At 37.2% G+C, this 24,480-nt stretch overlaps 2 protein-coding genes and 1 long non-coding RNA gene across 5 annotated transcripts in view; 1 reads left to right on the top strand and 2 right to left on the bottom strand.

Annotated features, from left to right (window-relative positions):
* Positions 1-5,452, bottom strand: part of ZNF143 (zinc finger protein 143) — a 55,791-nt gene extending 50,339 nt beyond the window's left edge. Inside the window, exon 1 of one of the 3 annotated variants that reach the window (XM_043580617.1) lies at positions 5,363-5,452. The gene's annotated coding sequence lies outside the window, so the exon portion shown is untranslated. The remainder of the gene's footprint in view (positions 1-5,362) is intronic. The other 2 variants (XM_043580619.1, XM_043580618.1) reach the window with 2 other exon arrangements.
* A 103-nt stretch (positions 5,453-5,555) lies between these two features.
* Positions 5,556-8,043, top strand: LOC122483549. Its single transcript, XR_006297412.1, has 2 exons — positions 5,556-6,854; positions 7,667-8,043. It is a non-coding gene; the product is annotated as an uncharacterized LOC122483549 (long non-coding RNA).
* Positions 8,044-13,308: 5,265 nt separating this feature from the next.
* IPO7 (importin 7) overlaps positions 13,309-24,480 on the bottom strand; it is a 46,899-nt gene continuing 35,727 nt past the window's right edge. The window contains exons 17-25 of the mRNA XM_043580616.1: positions 22,849-22,915; positions 22,644-22,769; positions 22,118-22,215; positions 20,316-20,411; positions 19,430-19,650; positions 19,135-19,340; positions 17,764-17,970; positions 16,332-16,448; positions 13,309-15,460 (exon numbers count right to left, since the gene is read on the bottom strand). Coding sequence (XP_043436551.1) covers positions 15,363-15,460; positions 16,332-16,448; positions 17,764-17,970; positions 19,135-19,340; positions 19,430-19,650; positions 20,316-20,411; positions 22,118-22,215; positions 22,644-22,769; positions 22,849-22,915 — 1,236 coding nt within the window. The 3' untranslated portion in view covers positions 13,309-15,362. The remainder of the gene's footprint in view (positions 15,461-16,331; positions 16,449-17,763; positions 17,971-19,134; positions 19,341-19,429; positions 19,651-20,315; positions 20,412-22,117; positions 22,216-22,643; positions 22,770-22,848; positions 22,916-24,480) is intronic.

Here is a 24,480-nt window from a genome sequence, read left to right as displayed (position 1 = left end):
GTCACATTTTTATTATCATAGATTCCAACTGTATATGGCTTAATAATTTGCTGGTATTCTAGCATCTGACTCCTTGCTCAGCTCCTAGGCAATTAACCTGCTGCTGAATTCCCATTTTCTCTTTTGAAAAAATGGGAGAATACCCGTCTGATAGGACTGTTGTCAGAAGTAAAATAATGTTAAAAAAAAAAAAAAAAGTGAAACAATGTATATAAAGCCCTTAGCACTTCAGATGTACTCAAAATATGCCAGTTTTTGTGTGTTGTTGTTGTTGTTTTTTTAAAGTTTTATTTTTGAGAGAGACAGCACAAGCAGGGGCGGGGCAGAGGAGACACAGAATCCAAAGCAGGCTCCAGGCTCTGACTGTCGACACAGAACCTGATGCAGGACTTCAACTCACAAGCCACAAGGTCATGACCTGAGCTGAAGCTGGATGCTTAACCAACTGAGCCACCCAGGCACCCCAAAACATGCCAGTTTTCTTTCTACAGGTGAGGAAAGTGAGGTCTATGAACCTCGTTTGTGACTGTAAGGCTTGTTTTGTTATCTACTGCTCCTCTCTCCTCTTAGTCTTTTTTTTTTTTTTTTTGAGAGAGACAGAGACAGTGCGCAAGGGAGGGGCAGAAAGAGAGTGAGAAAGAGAATCCGAAGCAGGCTCTGCACTGTCAGCTCAGAGGGGCTCAAACTCACAAACCCTGAGATCATGACCAGAGCCGAAACCAAGAATTGGATGCTTAAACCGACTGAGCCGCAGAGTCACCCCTCCTTTAAAGTTTAAAAACTTTAAAGTTTTTAAAGTCCAAAACTTTAATCTCCACATCCAGTCTGCCCAATTAGACTACAAGTCTTCTAAGGTAGGTACTGTGTCCTATGGGTCTTTAAAATTTTGACACCTAAGATTATATGTTCAGGGCACCTGGGTGGCTTAGTCTGTTAAGAATTGAACTCAATCTTAGCTCAGGTCTTGATCTCAGGGTGGTGAGTTCAGGATCCGCACTGGGTTCTGGGCTGAGCATGAAGCCTACTTAAAAAAAAAGTTATATATTCAATAAATATCTAATGAGTTTAACATAATTCATGTTGCACAGTGCTTTACAAATGTCCTCCATTGTATACATCCAGCCATGCTGACCTTCCTGCTTTAGCACATACTATGTCACCTATCTAAAATATCCATTCTACCACCATCCCCTTATTCTTTACCACAGAACTCTAGCTCCTTCAATAGTACTTAACAGAATTTCTAAGTGAACTCTAAGTTCCATCATGGCTGGGCCTCCATCTATGTTGTTCACCTCTGAACTCTCAGTGCCTATAAGAATGCCTGGCGCATAGTATACACTTACTAAATATTTGTTGACCAAATGAATACAATTTGTATAAGGACATGGCTAGTTAACTGAGACAGGACTAAAGACTACATCATCTTTTATTCCAATGCTCTTTTCATGGTGCCACACTTTTTATCATATGCTATTGTATTGGGTGTGTATATAGCATATGTAAACTGCAATTAATTTTAATAATTCCAACTTCTTGTGACCATTACATCCACACTATATAGAAGATCTCTATTTTTCAAAACATGGCCAAAGACATCCATCGTTAAAGTTGTGCAAGTATCGGGACACCTGGGTGGCTCAGTCGGTTGAGTGTCTGACTTTGGCTCAGGTCATGATCTCACAGTTCATGAGTTTGAGTCCTCCATCAGGCTCTGTGCTGACAGCTCAGACCCTAGAGTCTGCTTCGGATTCTGTGTCTCCCTCTCTCTCTGCTCTCACCCATTCATACTCTCTCTCTTAAAAATAAACATTAAACAATTTTTAAAAAATAAAGATGTGCATAAATAACACAATAATATCCCTGCTATGCCAGATTATGTACAGCACTCAAAATATTTTATCATTCTAGAGCTACAGACACCTTATTTTTTCCCCCAGACATCTTATATTTTAAAATTTAAAGAAGTTAAAGAGGTAGGTACTTGGTATGTTACTGAATAACTCAGCTGAGAGACTAGGCTTGAGCCAATCATTGATTCAAGTCCTAGCTTTGTTGTGTAATAATTGGACAAGTTACTCCAAACTTCAGTTAACTCACCTGCAAAACAGGGAGAACTCTAGTATTTGCCTTAGGTTCATGATGAATAGTTTTATGGATATCTGTAAGCCACTCAACAAACCACTTAACTCAGTGCCTAGCCAAAATTAAGTGCTAAGTAAAATGGAATTTTAGGTACACACACACACAAAAGTAGTTTGGAGTTAAATGCCTGTGTCTACACATTAATGGACAAGTTATTCCCACAGGCTGCAGAGTTCTCACTGCAGCATAGTTTTAAATTAGGATTAGATTTATGGAAAACTGGATAAAAGTGTATTATTGTTTTCTGGGTTGTTTTTTTTTTTTTATGAGGGAGAGGGAGCTTTCTCAGTCTAAATCCATCTTAAAAGCAAAATCATTTTGACAGTACAATAAAGTTTAAAACACTATCCTAGGGGCACCTGGGTGGCTCAGTCGGTTCAGCGTCTGACTCTTGATTTCAGCTCAGGTCATGATCTCACATTTCTGAGATCCAATTCCGTGTTGGGCTCTGTGCTTGCAGTGCAGAGCCTGCTTGGGATTCTCTCTCTCACTGTCTCTCTGCCCCTACCCTGCTTGCACTCTCTAAGTAAATAAATTTTTAAAAATAATAAAATAAAATAAATGCAAATTAAGCATAGGAAGGAGCAAGGACAGAACACAACCCAAGTCTTTAAGAAATCATTATGTCCTGAAACCAAGCCAGGAGCAAAAAGACTCAGAACTAAGTAAAACCTCAGATTAAAAAAAAACAAAAAAAACACAAAAAAACCCCAAAAACTTGGGGTACCTGGATGGCTCAGTCAGTCAAGCATCGGACTCTTGATTTCAGCTCAGGTCATGATCTCATGGTATGTGAGTTTGAGCACCACATCAGGCTCTATGCTGACAGTGCAGAGCCTGCTAGGAATTCTCTCTCTCAACCTCTCTCTCTGCCCTTCCCCCACTCTTGTTTGCTCTCTCAAAATAAATAAAAACTTTAAAAAACAAAAATAAACATAAAAAAACCTATATAAAAATTTCAAAATTAAGTAATGAAGAAGACCTCAGGCCTCAGAAAGTTCTCCTTACATGATCAAAAACTGCATACATTTTATAAATATAAGCTAAAGTAATACTGGAGGCATAATTCTGCAATCCAGCTAGGTCATCTTTCCATGAAGAATGTGATGAATGTTCACTTCACAATATCCCAACTTATAGCAAAGGGCTATGGGCAGTTTGCAAACCATCTATTTGATAAAGACTTTTATGTAAAGAAGTCTTACAACTCAATAATAAACAATCCAATTTAAAAATGGACAAAAGATCCAAATAGACATTTTTCCAAAGAAAATACACAATGGCCGATCAACACATGAAAAAAATGCTTAACACCATTAGCCACTGGGAAATACAAGTCAATAAGAGATACCACTTCATACCCAGAAGGCTACCATCAGAAAGACAGAATAGCAAGGGTTGGCAAGATATGGAATAATGGGAACACTCAAACACTGCTGAGAGGAATATAAAATGGTGTAGACAATTTGGAAGAGTTTGACAGTTCCTCAAAAGGTTGAGCAGAGTTACCATACAACCAAGAAATTCTACTCCTTGGTACTTATACCAGAGAATAGAGAACACATGTTCACGCAAACACTTGTACACAAATGTTCACAGCAGCATTATGCATCACAAAAAGTGAAAACCCAAATGTCCACCAACAGATGAATGGATGAATAAAAGTTATGTCCATGCAATGAAATAATACTTGGCAATAAAGAGAAATGAAGTACTGACACAAGTTAAAACATTAATGAACTTTGCAAACATTATGCTGTGAAAAAAAGTCACAACAGCCCACATACCACGTGATTCCATTTATATAAAATGTTCAGAATAAGCAAATCTGTAGATTAGTGGTTGGGGAAGGTTTATGGGTAAATGAGGAGTAACTTAACCGGTACAGTTTCATTCTGAAGTGATGAACGTGTTTTAAAATGGATTGTGGTGATGGTAGCACAACTGTGAATTTATTAAACCTACCTAATTACATACTTCAAATGGGTGAAGTGTAAGATATGTAAGTTATATCAATAAAGATATTATTTTTAAAAAATTCAAGGGGGCTATAGAAAAAACAGCCGATCAAGTATTTGTAAATGGCCAAATAATTAATTTCCTAAATAGTCAAAATACGCCTGGAGAAATTAGTTATGCATCGTATTTAGTGATCTGATCATCTATTCTTACTAGACACTTTAACAATGAACTTAAACTAGGCACTCAGTAAGAGCAAGTATTAAATACTGCAGATTTCTGTTAACTGCAGATTTTTCTTAATACAGCAAAACACATCACCCAAAGGACAACTTTGAACCTACAATTTTTCACCACATCCCCACTTCATTATTATACCATCTGATTAGACACTTCTAAAAGCAACGGCTGAAGTTGATTTTAAACAAATATAATGGGTTTAGCAATGGTATTCTTTCCTATTTTTTGCTTAACTTCGTTAATGCGGTTAAAACGCTTAAAATGTTCAAAATAGCAAAAGCGGAGGGAATAAAAATTGGTTCCCGTTCCACGGTAACACAGTACAAAGCAACTGAAAGATTCGTTAACTCTGGCCAAAACCGAGAAAAAAGGGCAAGGAAAACTGACAATTTCCAATATTCCATGTTAGGCCTCAGTAATCTAAAAGTGGAAGAAAAAAAAAAAAAAGTGAGAAAACAAGAAATCTGTGCACGATCTGGGCGGGACGAAATTCTGGGTGCGATCCGCAGGCAGGATCCCGAGAGGGCCCTTGGCCAGTCCTGCCGCCGGCGCCAGGCTGGGCTGGGGCCTGGAGCTGACCGTGCCTCGGCGTCCCAGCCGGAGGAGCTTCGCCTAGGCGGCGTCTGGGGACTCGCCCCGCGCGGAGGTCAAGCCGAGAAGCGCCTCCAGGCTCCCGAGGGCTCCACCCTCCCCTCCTTCACTCCCTCCCCCTCGGCGGTCCCCTGAGGGGAACAGGCGGGGCGCACCGCGCAGAGACTAGGTTGGGGGGGGGGGGGGAGGTTGCGTTCTCAGCGAGAAAAGCTCCGCCGCCCTAGAGTGGCGGCCGCGGGTTATTAATAAACTCCGCTTCTACCCAGGCGCCGCTACCGAGGCCGGCCGTAGGATCGGCAGGGCCTGCGGCGAAGGCTGAGCAGCCGGAGTCAGAGCCCGGGCCCGAGCGGGCCCGCGCCGCCGCGCTGAGGGCGGCGGCCGGGCGGAGAATAATGCACACTGGGTAAAAACACATTTATATACGAACCTCCGAGAAAATTTTCCAACAATTCCTTCGTCCGACCACCATGCACCAGGACAGGAAACAGCCGCCCGGCCCCCAGGCCCCGTAACCCGCATAGTCAGTCTGAGGCCCGCCCCCAGCCTCCATTGGGCGGGCATTACGTCACTCACAAGACGCTTCCTGCTTGCCATTGGCTCAAATTAAGGCAACGCGAAAGGAGACCGCCTTATTCACGCCTCCTTTTCTTGACGTCAGTTTCGTCTGGCCTTGCAGCTAGCCCCTGAGTGGCTTGTGCAAAGTGCGGAATCAAAGTTCCTGTGTCTGACTGGTTGGCAGAACCGCTCATCCTAGACCGACACCGCCTCGTTGACAAGTGATTTATGCCGATTCTGGGGCCTCAGCGGGAGGCGCCATTTTGTAGCGAGGGAGGGAGGATGGTCCTTGTGACTAGCCGGGAGGGAGAAGGGGTGACAGGCGCCATTTTCCCCACAGGGGCTAGGAGGTGGCCTTGGCTCTCCCGGTGGGCTTGCTGGAGTGCGTTCTGGAGACTGGTTGGGCCTTGCCTAGCGACTGCCGAGTGTCGCCCCGTTGGGAGGGAGGTTGTGGGGAGGGCTAGTACAGAATAAGACGCCTGACCGCTCCCTGGGGGCTCTCGGTGCCAGTTGAGGCCTTTGGTTTCGGGCGACGGCTTTGTTTTCCAAGAGCTGCTGTGTGCCGGTCCCTGGCTGCTAGGCCTGCCTGCGCTTCTCAAGTCGCCGGGGCATCATCATTCGGTGGGAGAGTGGGCCTCCTGCCCTTGCCGAAACTGCGAGGGAGCTCGGCAACCAACGGGGCGGTAGTCCTAGACTCTGCTGGGAGACCCTTCGGCTGCTTTTGCGCTTTCATGTTGTTTAGGTTAAAAATCTTAAGTCTGTATTGGTATCGCTACACTCGTTTTTTACTTTCCCTTTTGTATGTGTTGCTAATTAAAGGAAAGTTGAAAGGGTGGGAAAAACATTGACTTGGGCTCCCCCAAACCGTTAAGAATGGATACAAATTAGTTGTGAAGTTTAGGTCATAGTTTCTTGTAGCTCTCAACCCAGACTTTTTCTAAACTATTGGAAATACTAGTGTTTTCAGGAGTATTCAGTAAGTGTTTATTTGCTTTGACAAAGCTGCGTAAAGATGAGATGGTGTGAAGACTCAAGGTGTGTTAAACCGAGCATTATAGATGTAGAATGAGGGGGTTACTAAGAGAATAAGGTGGCTGATGGATTTTTAACACTTTTGTGACCTTAGAAAAACTGGAGAGAGCTGTATGGTGTTTCATTTAGTGTCTTGGTTTTCAAATGGTGATTATGGCTAAAGGATTAAAGCAAAAGGATGTTAGAGTGTTAAAGGTAGCTAGCCTGTGGATTCTAGTTTGAGACATTAACGTTACATTCTTTTTGGCGGGGTGTGGAGGCCGACTCACCGGCCCGCCGGGTTACCTAACCAAGGCACAGTTGCATAATCGGTGCCCAAACTCCATTAGAAGGTAAATAGGACTTTGAATTTATTTTGAATACGTATTGCTTAGGAATTTAAAGTAGTTACTATTTTTTACGCCCATTTAAAGATGAAAAATGTGACACAAAACTAGATTAGGTTACTTGAAGCTGGAGGAATACGCTTAAAAAACAAATTTGTGCCCAATGGATACATTCCCTTTGTCACAGAGATGGAGAGTTTAGATGAAAAACAAGATGTTTTAATTAATCTTTCAGTACCTTCCGGATGTTATACTTGTATAAACAGAAGTGCCATTAAAAGAATCTGTACTTTTATGCAGTTTAGCCAGTTATTATTACCGAGTCCCTTGCCTTCAGTCTACTCATTAAAACACAGTATAATACAGAATCTCAAAAATAACTTAAAAATCACCCTGTAGTTAGTTGTAGATTGCAATTATAGGATATCTTTATATCCCCAGAACCTTCTGAGTTGTTGAAAAATTGGTGGTGGTGGATAGGGTGCTATAATTGTAACCTGATTGAGAGAAAAAACCTTAATTCTGATTTTGTCACAGGTAATGATACTTTGTTAATAGTATTTACCAGTGACTGTAGAACAGAGTTGAAGTACACGTGGTATTCAACGCCATTCATAATGTTCAGATTTTCCCCAATCACCTGTCTTCTATCTTACTACATCTCAAACTAATGGCTTAAAAATATTTCACTTCCACTCAGTGCTATTTCAAGCTCTTAGATAAAGCTGGACCATTTCCCCAATTTCCTAAATAGGCTTGACGTTTCCAGCCTCCTTTAAAAACTGTTCCCATCATGTTTTTTAAAACATTCCTTTCAGTACCCAAAACTTTCTGGAGAACTGGTTGATTTTCTCATATCAAGCCCCATGTTGGACTGCAGCCTGGGTGTGAAGCATGCTTAAAAAAAGAAAGAAAACGGGCGCCTGGGGGCTCAAGTCAGTCGCCAGGTCATGGCCTTGCGGTTCCTGGGATTGAGCCCCAGGTCAGACCCTATGCAAACAGCTTGGAGCCTAGAGCCTGCTTTGGGTTCTTTGTCTCCCTCTCTCTGTGCCCCTCCCCTCCTCTGGCTCTGTGTCTTTCTCAAAAATAAACATTTTTTTAAAAATTAAAAAGAACATAGAAATGATTTCTGGGAGAAGTTGTTATAGCTCACTTTACTAAATTCTGTAATAAATTTGAATTTTTTTATTATGAATTTGTAGATTTTATTTTCAACACTAACAAATTTAAAACCAAACTAGTTTCTTGCTCTCCTCTGGGAGTTGTGGCTGTAGATGTGTCCTAGTCTCAGAATTTGTTAACTCATTGGTAAGGTAAAACCACTTATTTCACAGTGTAATTGGGAGGATATATGTAGAAGTATAGATATGATACAACTGGTAATGTTTTGTTAGTGGCTAATTGCACAATTTCCCTTATTTCAAGCTCATCTCTAATGCCAATATGAATGCATTTTTTTTTCTTTTTACCAACTCTATTGTTGGATCAATTTGTCAACCTTATTTGAAAAGATCACCCAATTAATGAGCTTCAGGGTTTACCAATTGTTAATGTGTGTTGTTTAGTTTAGTGGCAAACTAAAGGGAAAATAACACCCTCAATTTACAAAATATAAATCTTCTGAAGCCCCTTAAGATTCCAAGTGTCCAAATCTTATCTCCATGACATTCTATCACATTGGCTTCTAATTATATTTACTTAAATCTGAAGTACAACATTACAGAAAAAAGGAAAACCAATTAATATACATAGTAGATAGTCAGCAGTCAAAGAATGCAACCAGTGGTTTTAACATGATTTTATTTTTCTGGGAAAACATTCTCTTGAGACAAGGTGGGATTTTTTTTAAGTGAAGTTCATGTCTCCAAATAAGCAGTATGATTGATACACCATTTTACAGAAAAACACGAAGTGCTGTAACTTTCTTGAGAAAAAAAGTTTGGCTCAGTCTTAAATTCTTAATACTATATATTACATCAGAAGATAAAGCAGAGCTACACCATTTATGGAAAACTACAGGTAGTAGGGCTGCTGTTAGGGTGATGAGATTTAAAATATGAACGGGGCACTTGGCTGGCTCAGTTGGTGGAATGTGTGACTCTTGATCTTGGAATCCTGGATTTGAGCTCTATCTTAGGCCTACAGTTACTTAATAAAAATTAAAAAATAACGAACTAGTAACAAAACAAAGTATGAGAGTACAATCCCTAAGATTGACTCCAATCTCTAGACTATTTACAACTGAATAACCATGAGTAAAACTGTTTTTACTTTAGGCACATTTCATGCTTTTTAGAGAACTTTACCCAAATTTGACTTAAGAAAACTGAAAATTGAGGGGCGCCTGGGTGGCTAAGTCAGTTAAGCATCAGATTTGATTTCAGTTCAGGCCAGGATCGCACAGTTGGTGAATCCAGTCCCACACTGACAACATGGAGCCAGCTTGGGATTCTCTCTCCCCGCTCCCGCCTGCCCCCCACCTCTGCCCTGATTACTCTAAAAGTAAATAAACTTAAAAAATAATATATTTTGAAAAAAAAAAGAAAATAGGGGTATTCATATAAAACTCACCATTTTGAACTATACGTGAGTAGTTTTTAGTATATTCACAAGACATGCAACCTAAAATATTTTCATCAGGGTACCTGGCTGGCTCGGTTGGACTCTTGATCTCAGGGTCGTGAGTTTGAGCCCCACATGGGTGTAGAATTACTTAAATAAATAAAACCTAAAGAAAAAATAAAACATTGTCATCTTCACCAGAAGAAAACCTTCATCATCCATTAGCAGCCTTCATTCCCTTTCCCACTCCCACAACCACTAATTTGTCTCTGGATTTGACAATTCTAGACATTTCATATAAATGGAACATTTTGACTTGACTTCTTTCACTGTTTCAAGGCTCATCCACATTGTAGCATGTTAACAGTACTTACTTTTTATTGTTAATATCCGACTGGTTGTGACTATACATTTTGTTTATCCATCAATTAATGGTTATTTGGGTTTTCACCTTTTGGCTATAATGCTATGAACAATTATGTCCATGTTTTTGTGCAAATGTGTTTCATTTCTTGTGGGTATGTACATCTAGGAGCATTTCTGTGTTCCACTATTTCCAGTCTTCTGAGGAACTGCCAAACTTTTCTACAACAGGTAAGCATTCTCAGGAATTTGAGTGTGCCAGTTTCTCTACATCCTCTTCAAACTTGTAATTGTTCACCTTCTCGATGACAGACATGCTAATCGGTGTGAAATATCTCCTTGTGATTTCCCTAGTGGCCAGTGACATTCAGCATCTTTTCCTGATACAGGTCATTTCTTTGAAGAATTTTTTTTTTTTTTTTTTTTTTTTTTTTTTTTAATAAGCTCTGTGCCTAACACAGGGCTTGAACTCCTGAGCCCAAGATCAAGAATCGCATCTTCTACCAACTGAGTCAGCCAGGCAACCCAGGATTCCCATTTTTTCAATTGGGGATTTTTTGTTGTTGAGTTGTAAAGGTCCTCTGGGTTGTCTTTTCACTTTGAAGCAGTTTAAAATTTTGATGAAGTTCAAGTCACCTATTTTAACCTTTTGTTGCTTGTGCTTTAGTGTTAGATCCAAGAAACCGTTGCCTAATTCAGAGTCACAAAGATTAATGCATTTTTTCCTAAGAGTTTCAAAGTTTGAGTGAGGTCTTATATGTAAATCTTTTAACCACATTTATGTACGGTGTGAGGGTACATACCCAGCTGTCTCAGAATCACTTGAAAAGATTATTTTCATATTGAATGGTCTTGGCACCCTTGTCAAAAATCAGTTGACTATAAACTTAGTTTTATTTCTGTATTCTCAACTTTATTCCATCAGTCAGCATAAAATGTCTATTCTTACACCAGTACCACTGTCATGGTTGAGTCCCTTGCATTTCCATACAATTTTACAATTATTTTGTCAATTCCTGTAAAAAAAAAAAAAAGTAGCTGGGATTTTTTAGGGATTACACAGAATCTGTAGATCTGGGGAGTGTTGCCATCATGATACTTTCAACTCATGAATATGGGAGGTCTTTCCATTTAGGTCTTTTTCCAACAGCGTTTATAGACTTTATGTTCAGCTTTGCTAAATTTTTGATGCTATTATAAATGCAATTTTATTTTCATTGCTATTGTATAGGAATATAAGGGGTTTTTTTGAATATTAATCTTGTGTCTTGCAACTGTGATTAAGCCCTTAGCTCTTTTCTATATGTGGATTCCTATAAGTTTTCTATAAGATCATGTCATCTGCAAAGTTTCACTTCCATTCCAATCTGAAAGGCTTTTATTTCTTCTTCTTGCCTAATTGCCCTGGCTACACAATCTCAGGTAAAATGTTGAACAGAATTGGCAACAGGTTACTTGCTTGTCTGGTTCTTGACTGTAGTTTTTATCCTTTCATCATTAGGTCCTTTAATTAGCTTTTTAAAAAAGGTTTTTGAGGGGCACCTAGGTGGCTCAGTAGCTTAAGCATCTGACTTCGGCTCAGTCATGATCTCATGATTCATGAATTCAAGCCCCACATTGGGCTCTGTGCTGACAGCTCAGAGACTGAAGCCTGCTTTGGATTCTGTGTCTCCCTCTGCTCCTCCCCTGCTTGCACCCTCTCTCTCTCAAAAATAAATAAATAAATAAATAAATAAATAAATAAATAAATAAATAAATAAATAAATATAAGAAAAAAAAGAGTTTTGGTAATGCCCTTTTTTCAGGTTGAGGAGTTCCCTTGTATTTCTAGCTTCAGTTCATTAAACGATTTTTTTAATCTTTTATTTTTTAATGTTTATTTTTGAGAGAGCAAGCATAAGTAGGGGAAGGACAGAGAGAGAGGCACAGAATCTGAAGCAGGCTCCAGGCTCTGAACTGTCAACTCAAACTCAGAGCCCAATGCAGGGCTTGAACAACCATGAAACATGAGATTATGACCTGAGCAGAAGTTGGATACTTAACCGATTGAGCCACCCAGGTGCCCCTAAAAACTCTTAAAGAGCACCTGGATAGTGGCTCAGTTGATTGTCTGATTCTTGATTTTGACTCAGGTCATGATCTTACAATTAAGAGACTGAGCCCCATGTTGGACTCTGCACTGTGGTGGAGACTACTTAAGATTCTCTCTCCCTCTCCCTCTGCCCTGCTTGCGTGCGCACATGCACTCCCTCTCAAAAAGAAAAAAAAAAATCTTTTAAGAGTCAGATAGGAAGCATTTAAATACAGGATTCAAATATTGAGTGTAACTGACAAATTTCAATCTATACACGAAAGCAAAATCTAGACGTATATATGATCACCTATGCTTTAAAAAAACCGAGAAAGGGAGGATTACTTCACAAAGAAGTTACTTAAAAGATACTTTCCCCTTACATACTGATAAAATCCCGGATTTCTAGCTGGGTATCTAGTTTCCCTTTGTAAGAACCACATGCACCAAAGTGCAATTCCAAGAGTGGCCAACCTCATCAAGGGTAAAATCTAGAATTTAGGCATGCTAATAAAGATTCACAGATAATCTTCACCAGAACTTAAAAGTATATAGAACAAAACTGACATTTTTATAATGGATAGGTTTTAATGTAATTTTAGGTCATTCATTTTACAAACATTTATGGAATGCCTACTATGCTTAAGGCATTGTGTTAGATCTTCCCAAAGATGTGGTTTAGTCCTATTAATACAGTTCTTAAAGACCTTTTCTTCATGCTTGCTTCAGGGCCTACATCTGGGGCTGAATAAAGGCATATAGTCATAGGGTTGTGGTTTGGCCATCCCTGCTCTACACTCTGGTCTTTTCCAGAGGTGAGCACAGCAATCACTATCTTGATAAGGTGTGTAGCTTAGTAATCACCATTTATACCTGGAGAGAAACAGATTAACTTTTTTTAACAATGATAAATGAATATATTTTTAAAAAATAGATGGTTTAAGTTTACCAAAAAGTGAAGTTTCTATGCTTTCGCTGAAAGCCGTTAAACAAAACAAAAATTGAAACCTAAACCAGATCATAATTAACTTCTAGAAATTAAAAAGTTTAAGTTATAGGTTAGCGAAACTGTGGAAAAGGCTGTATATTGAATAAATACTATCTACATGCAACCAATTACAAGTCTGTAAATACTCTTGAAGTTATCCAAAGTTCTACAACCTTGTCCAGAAGCACTGACAAATACCAACGTGCATAATCTGTAAAAAAAACACAACAACTATAATTTGATGTTAAATTTAAGGAAATACTGTGAATAACTGAGATATATATATTTGATACATTAGAAACTAACACTGGAGTACTAGTTAATATTCACATAATTTAATTTTAAGGTCTTTACTTTCAATTAAAATCTGTAAATGGAGATTAGATTGTATGACAGAGGAGACAATAAAAATTCTCAAAGACATAACAATACGTTTTCTTGGAATAAAAGCTCAGCAAATGAGAATTTTCATACTGTGCATGGGAATAACTAAAACCTTTATTAGATATGGTTTTCCAATAACAATGTGAAAATTGGAATTATCAATTCAAAGAGCATTGAAGTCTGAAATTTAAAAAAGTAGACTAGATATTAAGGGATAAAAGGTAAAGGAAGACGAAAATGTTTAATACTATTCAATATATCCCCTCTGTACACAATGTTGCATATATACAACTACTCCATTTTAATTTTATTGATTTTTATATAATAGTGAAATCCCCTTAAGCAACCTAGGGTATACAGATGGTGTCCAACTTGGGGGAAAAAAGTAGAAACACACTTGATTAACAGTTTTCACCCACACATTTTAGACAGACAATTTTTTTTCTTTTTTTGCCAAGATTTTCATAGTAAATTCATAAATATAGGAAATACTTTCACTCCTTCAGTGTTAAAATAGAAAACCACACAGTGCCAACAGTAGTGGCTTAATTATTGGCATACAAGAAAAGCACAACACCAATGGGTTTTCTTCATTACGCATTTTAAATATCAATATGTGCATTTGTTTCATTTTTACAATTATAAATTTCCTAGTCTGTTATAGACAACAGCATTTAATAGTTTTGAATCCATTGAGATGTTGCTTTCAATTTGAAATATTGTGTGTATACATGTATATAAAAAAATAACCCAATGTATGACTCATCTGACAGATGTTCAAGATCAATAAAGGCTTATTTTTGAACATGCAGTTAGGAGAGAGGGAAGCAAGCCAACCTCTCCATTGTCTTTGTTGCTGGCTTGTTTTTGCAGTGGTATCAATAGTGGTTTTTGGAGGGAACCGTGTGCCTTCAGCCTATCTATCTAAGATCAGATACCACAATCAACAAGAGGGGTAGGAGAGATAAGGAGAGGGGGATATGGGCAGGTATTAAATGTTAAATTTTAGAAGTGTGCATTTTGCACTGTTTCCAGGTACAGGATAAAAACAGGCCAATAAGGAAAAAGTTTTATAATTAGGAAAAAACTGCAATCAAATCAAGACATAATAGCCGAATTAAGTTCTTTTAATAGATTGCATATATAGATGTTTAACCATACTCTTTTATCAACTCTTTAAGAGTAGAACTTTATATCCAATTTACATGCTTCAAATATCACCTTTCTTATTTGATACAGTAAGGTCTTGTATCCAAGTATCCACTTGTACACTGAGAGCTTTAAGAAAAAACAGGACACAGAGGGAGTTGCCATTTTTTAGCAGCAATGAAATATCACTAACCCCTTTTAACATACCGAATTCAAGTCACTATCAGAGGTGAGTGCACCACAAAGTCACCAGGTACAAAATTGCTAGTTCATTTTTAAATTAATAACTTGAAATTACCCCTGCCCCCCACCCCATTACATCCCTTCTTTTTATAAACAGCAAACATTTTGCTATTTTATACATAGGCTAGCAGGCTTGTTTCAATATGAAAGTGCTAATTCATTTACAGATTTGTTTTAATCAGTTATGTAGTGCTACAATAAATGTTCAATAATCTACATAGGAACAATCTTTGATGAATGAAAATGATGAAGATTGAATAAGGCTATCGATTACCTTATCTTATTTACATATAAAGAATAGATACCCAATGGTGAGGAAGAGACAGAAATCGGACAAATACTCATAGGTATAAAAATTACATCTACCTTTGAGCTTATACTGTAAATGAGACATTTTAAATAGTCCTGTAGCCCATGCCTATTTTTTCCTCAGAAAAAGAAAAGCTGCCTTCATGACATGCCCTCGTTTCAGATTTCCACAGTGTCACTTGAACTTTCAGTCAGAATCTTACTTTCTTCAAAAAATAAAGAAAATACAGCCCCCAAATTACCTCCCTCCCCCTCCCCCCTGCTGAAATCCCTCTGGTTTCTTTTTCAGTGCCAAGTTGCATGATCAGGTCCCACCTCCTGGGTTTTTTTGTCCATCTATTGATCAATTAGTTTAGAGTAGATAACATGAACCAGTTCTGGAACCGCTACTAGGAGGAACACAAGCTCTTCACTACAATCACACAGCAGGAAACAAAGTGATAATTCAATTCATCCCTGGTGCCGGGCCTCCAAAATTGAAAGAACTTGGCACAACTGGAGCACTGAATTTGTATCCTCCATGCTTCTCAATCATTTTGGATTCTAAAAAAACAAGTACGTGGAAGTTTAATAGAGTATCTGATCTTCTTACTACTCTGAAGAAGAGAAGAAACTGACAGACATTAACAAAAGCTTATTAACCCACTAGTATTAGCTAGGAAGTTCCAAAGTTGTCCTCTTCCCCCTTCTCTTACATAGAAATAAAAGAGGGGTACATTATATGGAGAAGATAAACTCTGCTGTTGTATGCTATAGACATTAGCCAACTTTCACTTTCTGATGTTAAAAAAATTTTTTTAATAAACCTTTTTGAGTCAAATACCAAATCAGGATTTAGTCTTCAAAGGGAGTAACAGCCAATGAATCTAGTGTTGGCAAATCCAAATATAAAATACCTTAATAAGAAGCTATGCTTTCTCTATAAGGAGAATACTTCTTTTTATATTAAACTAGTTTGGCTAATGGTATTAAAACCTACAGAAAATTGTTAGGCTATATATTATCTAAAATGTCCTTTTCTAAAATGCATACTGAAATGTTTAAAGATGCTAAGATGTGATGATGTCTGGGATTTCCTTTAATATATTTCTAAGAAAATGCATAGTTTTCATAACCTAAAAATTTGTTTACACTATTAATAGAACTTTCTACTATCAAGCCATCACCGTAAGCTTGAGCAACTTTATCAAAGCTATTGTATACTGAAAGTAGTCTCCAATTACACTTAAAATCAGTGCACTATGGGTAAAAACAGAATTCATTTCTTCATTCCTTCACATTTCCTTCCTTCAGAATTCCTATCACCTGCAACAATTGTAGCTTTTATATAATTTTATATCATTTAATATAAAGATTTTAGAGCTCTATCAAGTCATTAATTGCATTAAAGAGGGGTTGTGGTCAATTGACATACCATGGGCTGCTCTTCTTTGATCAGCCAGAGTTGCTATATCCTGTAACTGTTTTCTTTGCTCTTCATTAAGACCATGAGTCAAAGCCTGATACCACACAGGATTACGATTTTGTATAGCTATCAAAAAGAAAACAAGGGGAAAAAGGGAAATTATGAGAGGCCTGGTAGTTCCTTTCTATTCTGTTCCTTCTACTTCACCTCCAATACCGACATTCTGATCTACTTTATATTTTCCCAATAATAAGTGAAGTTACTTTATTTGTGATAGGGAGGAAAAATTCTGGTTTGGCTTATGCCTCAAAAAAATCTAATCATTCTCATAATTTATATCTCTAAGCAAATAAAGAATCAGAACTGAAACCAGGTCTTATATAATTAAGTAATAGAGTAGGGAAACTTTACAAGTACCTCAACCATTTAAAAGATTCAGAGTTAGGGGTGCCTGGGGGCTCAGTTGGCTGAGTGTCTGACTTCGGCTCAGGTCATGATCGCACAGTTCGTGGGTTTGAGCACCACATTGGGCTCTGTGCTATCAGCTCAGAGCTTGGAGCCTGCTTCAGATTCTGTGTCTGCTTCTCTCTCTGCTCTTCCCCTACTCATGTTCTGTCTCTCTCAAAAATAAATGAACATTAAAAAATAATAATAATAAAATAAAAGATTCAGAGTTAAAAGCAACTTGAAAATGATCAACTTGAAAAGCTATTGTGTTTCTGTAACCTTGTATCAAAAATGCTTTGTCATGGGATTGGAAGAGTAATGCCTTGGTTATCAGAAAATTTATTCTACATCAAAGTTCTCATAATATATAGAACTGACAGTCAACATAGTCGTTAACTGTGGAGAAAAGGGTGTTTCAAATATAGTGCCAATTTGAATTTCTTAAGTTGGATGGAACACTGATGTTATATTTTGTTGAAGTCCAAGTAAAAGATGGTAAAGCCACATACAATGTGCTACAGGAAAAAAGAAAAGGGATTCTAAGACCACTAATGTTAAAAATGGTCAAATTCTCCAAAGTTCATTATGGTTTTGGCCAGGAAAAAAAAAGATACACAAATACACAAACACACAACAAACAGATGTAAGAGTGGATACCTCTGGAAAATGCTGAAAGGCTAGGAATCAGAAGTGGGAAAGAGGAACTGTCATTGTATAAACTTTGAACTACACCATTTTCTTATAATGTGCATGTTTCAGCGTGACAATCTAAATAAAAGTAAAATAATAAAATGAGGCAATCAATACTCTGAAACTCTATGGTAACAGTAGAAGTAACTTTGTATACTTTAGCTACCAATCCCTAAATCATATTCTAGTTTGGGTTTGATATACCTAAATCCCTTCTTTAAGTGACAGACACAAACAAGAACAGATGGATTCAGGAAAATGGATCATATAGACCTAGCTGAGTTACATATAAAAGTTGACTTACTTTGAAATATAGCTTTAAATATCTGATACTCATCAACAGGGTTATCTTCATCATCAATGATTGTGGAATAGCCTTCCAGAGCAGTCTCCTCAGCATCATCCTCTTCCCAGTCTTCATCATCTCCATCCTCCCCTGCTTGCTTAGCCAAAATCTCCAAATATTCTTGCCCATCTTCATCAATATCATCTTCATCACTCCCCAGTTCCTCTACCACAGAGTCATAAATAGGTGCGTTTGTTAACAGTATTCTGTTACTCAACAAAGTGACAGTGACCACAGTCAATAAATTACAAATCACAATTGAATAAATTCAAGTTTCAGGAAGTAGCGTTTAAATACTCAGTAACAGGGGCACTTGGTTAGGTGTCCAACTCTTGATTTTGGCTCATGATCTCATGGTTTGTGAGACCAAGCCCTGTGTCAGGCTCTGTGCTGACAGTGCAGAACCTGCTTGAGATTCTCTCTCTCTGCCCTTTCCCTGCTCACATGCACGCTCTCTCAAAATAATGAAACAAATTATATATATATATGTATATATATAAAATCAGCAATAGAATAAAAAAATTTTTTTTAAATTTTATTTATTTATTTTTAATGTTTATTTATTTTTGAAACAGAGAGAGACAGCATGAATGGGGGAGGGCCAGAGAGAGAGGGAGACACAGAATCCGAAGCAGGCTCTAGGCTCTGAGCTGTCAGCACAGAGCCCGAGGTGGGGCTCAAACTCACGGACTGTGAGATCATGACCTGAGCTGAACTCGGATGCTTAACCGAATGAGCCACCCAGGCGCCCCTAGAATAAAAAATTTCTCATAGAAATCCCAAGAAACCCAACCACAATTCTTAATACTAGAGGTCTGAAAAAGGATTACATAATATGAGATTCAGCACTTATTTTTCTCTGGAACTTATGGTATATACCAAACCAAATACCAATAAAAAAATTACAGTTTATGTTATATCCATAGAGTAGCTTTTGGGAGTTTTTTTTTTTTTAAACCATTACCCAACTTTCTATCAATTTATACTCTTATAGTCTAGTGTTCTACAGATGAAATGTATTAGCCAACATCTAATTGACTTAATTTTATAGCGTAGGTATACTTAGGTGTTAGCGCTAACAGACGATAGATGTTTGCCCACACTAAAAACCATAAATGCCTAGAGCTGCTTTACATGTTGGAGATCTATCCAAAGTTCCTGCGTTCATACACCTTACTCTATTTGGAAGATAAGGCAGTCTTTCTATGAATGAATGAACATGAAAGCATTTGGTTATGATCCATATTTCTTTAGGAGACAGGCTAAAAAACAAGTCCAATGATATTTTGAAGTCGGTAAGTCTGGCTTCCTCCACCACAAATTCCTTACCGGTTTCATCATCATCTTCAGCTTCGTCATCATCATCACTGTCATTTTCGTGTTCTGCATGGCAAGCATATGCTCTCTTTAATCCGTTAAATAAAAGGATAAAAGCTGGCAAAATCTGTCCAGAAACCTGATTTAAAACTTGTGGTATTTGTTCCATATCAATAAGAGCACACAGGCCCAGAACACACATCTTTCTGTCATGAAGCCTAAAAAATAAACAAAATATTTTCTTTTTTTTAATAAGCAGAGTTTCTCACCAAGTTAAATAAACAAAGATCCAATGTATGTCACTTACCCCAAGAAACAATCAACATCATTAAGCCACTGTGTAATAAAATGATTTGTAACTGGTTCAACATTATTAGGGAAACGAAGATTTTCTAAGGTGTTCAGAAGGAGATGTGGATTATAATACAAAGCTGCAATGGCAACTTGCAGGCACATTGTCCGAAGTTCACTTGTCTTCACCTCTCTTGTCAGTCTCTCTAAAGCTGCTTCCACAAATAAGGGAATGCACTATAAAGAGCAAAATATTCCAAAACTGTTAATAGTAATCTAACCATCCTACCCATATTAACTTGTTGCCTCAACCAACTTCTTTTTATCCCCATTGGATGACCCAATAGTTTATATTGTTGAAGGATTCACTGAGAAATCTAACTTTAGAGAAGACAAATCTTCACTGAGCCTCACCACAATAGCCAGGTGGATTCACAATATTCTTACTAATAACCTTATTGTAGTAATCACTCCACAATATATGTGTATCAATTCATCATATTACATACACACCTTAAACTTATATAACATTATGTTTGAATTATATCAATAGAGCTGGAAAAAAAACTCCTACTGAAACTGACCATGGAAATTTAACAACTAAATCTTTCTTACTGAGAAGTAATAATGTGGCAAACAATACTCCACAGCATACTATTAAAAAAAAAACTCACTCTGCATGATAACAAGTAGCCATAAAACTTGTCATATTTTCAGACATACTAAACATATGATCATTATATATTAACTTTAAGCCAACAATTAAAAAAATGTTATCTACAGTGTCATAATAAATAATAACATACAAAATATACAAAAAATACCCCAAAAGAAAAAAACTGGAGGGAAAGATTATCTCTCTGAAGCCTCAGATAGGAAACATTAATCATTGCCTCACTGACCTGGTCAATGCCACGCCCTTTGCACTGTAGAATGATGACCTCTAACAATTTTGCTGCATGACACTCTGCATCTTCTCCTGCAACTCCTGTAAGAACCTGATCAATACAGAATATAAAACTGCAATGAGGCATCATGAAACCTTTAAATCAAGGAATTTCTCTGTCCCCTGTCTAGTCTCTGGAGTTTTTCTTAAGATATTCTAATTCATATATATGATTGCAATATTTATTACACAGACTATAATCTAAAACAACAGTGAGGATTTGGGAATTACTGGTTGGTCTTATTTCAGCACTCTTACCTCCTGGTCTAATCAAATCACTTCCCCTATAGTGTCATTCTGGATTATTGCATGTTGAAAACTACTATCTTCTCATACAACCCTGGTAGCTAAAGCACCATACCTTTCTTAAGGATATCTGGCTCTTATGTAAAGTGAAAATAAAAAAAGAAAGAAAGAAAGAATAAATTTTAAGAAGCTAACATTGCTAGGAAAGCCTTTTCTCTACATAAATCTCACAAAATAAAAAATAGTGTCATTGAAGTGAGAGAGAAGAAAAGCCAGCCTGTTGATGGCAAATGCTGTTCCCAGACAAGAAATTTTTGGACTTGTGCTAGTTAGCGTTAGAGGACTCGAAGTGTTAAGGATAACTTCTGGAAAAGGCAAATAAATGGTATGGATATCAATATTCCCAGAGTAGTAACATAAACTGTGTAACTGGCAATAAATAATAATATACCAGATAATGATTTTGTGATGAAATGTTCAAAAAGAAAAGGATCAACGAGACAAGCCCATCTAAAAAATGCCATAGAACAAAATCATTTTTTTAAATGCTTGGTATTAAACACCCTGCTGCCTCTCAACACTGATAGAACTGCAAATGCTACTCAATTATATTGACTGATAATGAAGGACCCCAATTCAAAGATTTTATTCCCTACCTTCTGTTTAAGAAAAACATTATATAAAACTAACTAACTGGGGTGCCTGGGTGGCTCAGTCCATTAAATGTCCAACTTCTGATTTTGGCTCAGGCCGTGATCTCACCGTTTGTGGGTTCAAGCCCTGAATCGGGTTCTGTGCTTGGGATTCTCTCTCTCTCTCTCTCTGCTCCTCCCCAACTCATGCTCTCTCTCTCTCAAAAATCAATAAACATAAAAAAAAAGTTACATTCACCATACACTTACTTGTGATTTTCTAAGAAATGGCACGGTACTATTTGACTTTCATTTTAAATAAATCCTTGACTTTTGCTTTGGATTCTGTGTCTCCCTCTCTCTCTGCCCTTCCCCTGCCCACACTGTCTCTCTCTCTCACTCAAAAATAAACAAACATTAAAAAAAAAAATCCTTGGCTTTTACAATCTTGCTATTTACTAAATAACTTCCGTATAGTCTCCATAAACCTGTAACCTCCAAGAATTTTCTGTATAATAAACACTTCTAACTATTCCTGATCCTTTCAAGTATCTCTCAAATCAGTTGATTCTTTCCTTCTTTTGAATCAAAGCCTAGCAAAGAACCAGGCTAAGGTAAGTAAGTTCCAGGCACTCTAAAATTCAAAAAAATTTGTAACTCCAATTAAATGTCAGGGCAGACAGAAGACAAACATTTGTCAAAGCCATTACTGTGGCATCTAGAACCCAGTCTTTTTTAGTTTATAGCTTTTAAAGCCCTTATTCTGTCAGACCCATATATTTGCCGTAATGTATCATGTATCTTCATTCTTCACAATTGCATACTTTTTGTAGTACCAGCCTGATGAAATATATCCTTACATTTACTAAAAATGACCTACCTTTTTACACATACTATATATCATTTCAAGATACTTGGTATCTGACAGAAGTGTGTCTGTATCAACTGTTACGTAATTATGAAGCAGAGGCATCATATCTGTATTAATAAAAAGCATAAAAACATTAAAAATGAATTAAACCAAAAAATTAATAAAATTTAAATATCTTTACTAATATAAATGCTTTGTTTCTGAAAAAATCTCCTTAGAAAAAGAAAGCAAATATGAGACTGTCTGGTCCCTTATAGTTAGTCTGTATTATACAAAGATGATTATTATACAAAAAAGACTAATAGGGGGCAGGAAGGTGAGAATATGTGTTAAAGAAAACAAACCTAAAAGGATAACTAAATCAAATATAAAATGGGTATCAATGTTATTGTCCTTGAGCATTAACTTCTAGTGATAACATCTAAACAATGGAGCACTTATAATACTCAAAAGCATATGTTTAAGTTATATACTAAAAATGAATCAAATTGGGGGAAATCCTCAGTATTTCTACTGAGTTACTGACTTGACTTACCTGTAAAGTAATCAAACCCATCTTGCTGAAAAACCTCAAATACCAAAGGTAGTAGCTGCCACATTTGTGGAGATACTTGTTGACAAGTCAAACTATGTGCTAAAGAGAAGATCTCCTCATAGAATTCTAAAAGAGAGTATGGAGTCATTAGGACAATGCTTGCTGATGTAAAAAAGCAGCAAATTTTAAACACAGAGGTATATACCTAAGACGTGCTGTTGTAAAACAGTTCCAATGACCTGTAAGCAGATGCCCTCAAGCTGCTGGGTTATCTGAAAGAGGAGAATACAAATTGTATGTAACTGTCCCACACCACTGAATAAATTATTAAATAACATAAATGTAATTCACTGCTTATTGAAATATATAGTATTTTAAGAAATCATTTTAAATCTTTGCTTTGAAGTGACTCATAAAATTGTGGGTCAATAAGGAATTTAAATTTAATGAAATACCATTATGATGAAACAAACAAGAGCAATAATGTGTAGTTTACCTAAAGAAGAAAACATAATATCCTAGGAAAATGTAAATAATTATGAAAATAAAGGAGCCACATCATTTTGCAAATAGATTACAGACCTTTTTGTGTTTATATATAGATTATCGCAGTCCAGACATCACTGTCAGTGGCTTACAGCAAAATTATTTGAAAGAAGGCATTATTTCTACCACTCCAATGCTTAAGTCACCTCTATTTATGTAATTACAGTAGATATAGTGAACCATGCCCCAAGCCATTTAAGAAAGACTGAAAATACAAATTGCTCTTTAATTGTCATTATGGTCCTCAATCAGATCCCAAATCCCTGGAAGGCATCAGAATGTTTAAAAAGTGGGGAGACGAGACAATAAAATTTACTAATTGGGTATAGAACCAGGACATCCATTTCAAATACATATACTTACAACATTTTCAACTCTTCAAATATATAGTGAAAACTGATTTGTTAACCATAAGGCAGCTACAGAATTCCTCATGGATTCTACCTATTTCCAATTATAATATAGAATATAAATAGCTTACAAAAAATTTCATATTGCAAAAGGCAATTCACAGATAACCTGAAAACATGATTTATGCATATAAATATCTGCACTGGAATTCTAAACACCAAATTCAGGACACTGGTTATTTCCAAGGGAAAGAAGTAGGGAAATAAGATTGCGAAGTGGTACCCCAAGGGCCTCGATTACATCTATCTGAAATTGCTTTTCTTATTAGAAATAAAGTTTAGGGGCGCCTGGGTGGCGCAGTAGGTTAACCATCCGACTTCAGCCAGGTCACGATCTCGCGATCCGTGAGTTCGAGCCCCGCATCAGGCTCTGGGCTGATGGCTCAGAGCCTGGAGCCTGTTTCCGATTCTGTGTCTCCCTCTCTCTCTGCCCCTCCCCCGTTCATGCTCTGTCTCTCTCTGTCCCAAAAATAAATAAACGTTGAAAAAAAAAAAAAAAAAAAAAAAGAAAGTTTAAAGGATATCCTACAAAATTTTAAAATCTAATATACTTAGGTGGTGGTTAAAGGGTATTATTGGTTTTGTTTTTCTCTGTTCTTTATCCTTTATGTTTTAAATTATTTCATTTTTATTTTTTTTTAATGTTTATTTAATTTGAGGGGCATGCCTGGGTGGCTCAGTCAGTTAAATATTCAACTCTTGATTTCGGTTCAGGTCATGATCTCACAGTTCATGGGTTTGATGCCCACATTGGGCTCTGCACTGACAGTGCGGAGCCTTTTTGGGATCTTCTCTCTACCTCCCCCACTTGCTCTCTCAAAAATAAGTAAATAAACTTTTTTTTTTTTTCCAACGTTTTTTATTTATTTTTGGGACAGAGA

Source organism: Prionailurus bengalensis, chromosome D1, assembly GCF_016509475.1.
Source record: "Prionailurus bengalensis isolate Pbe53 chromosome D1, Fcat_Pben_1.1_paternal_pri, whole genome shotgun sequence".
Lineage (NCBI taxonomy): Eukaryota > Metazoa > Chordata > Mammalia > Carnivora > Felidae > Prionailurus > Prionailurus bengalensis.
The sequence above is the reverse complement of the archived record's forward strand: the minus strand, read 5'-3'. Positions and strand labels throughout refer to the sequence as shown.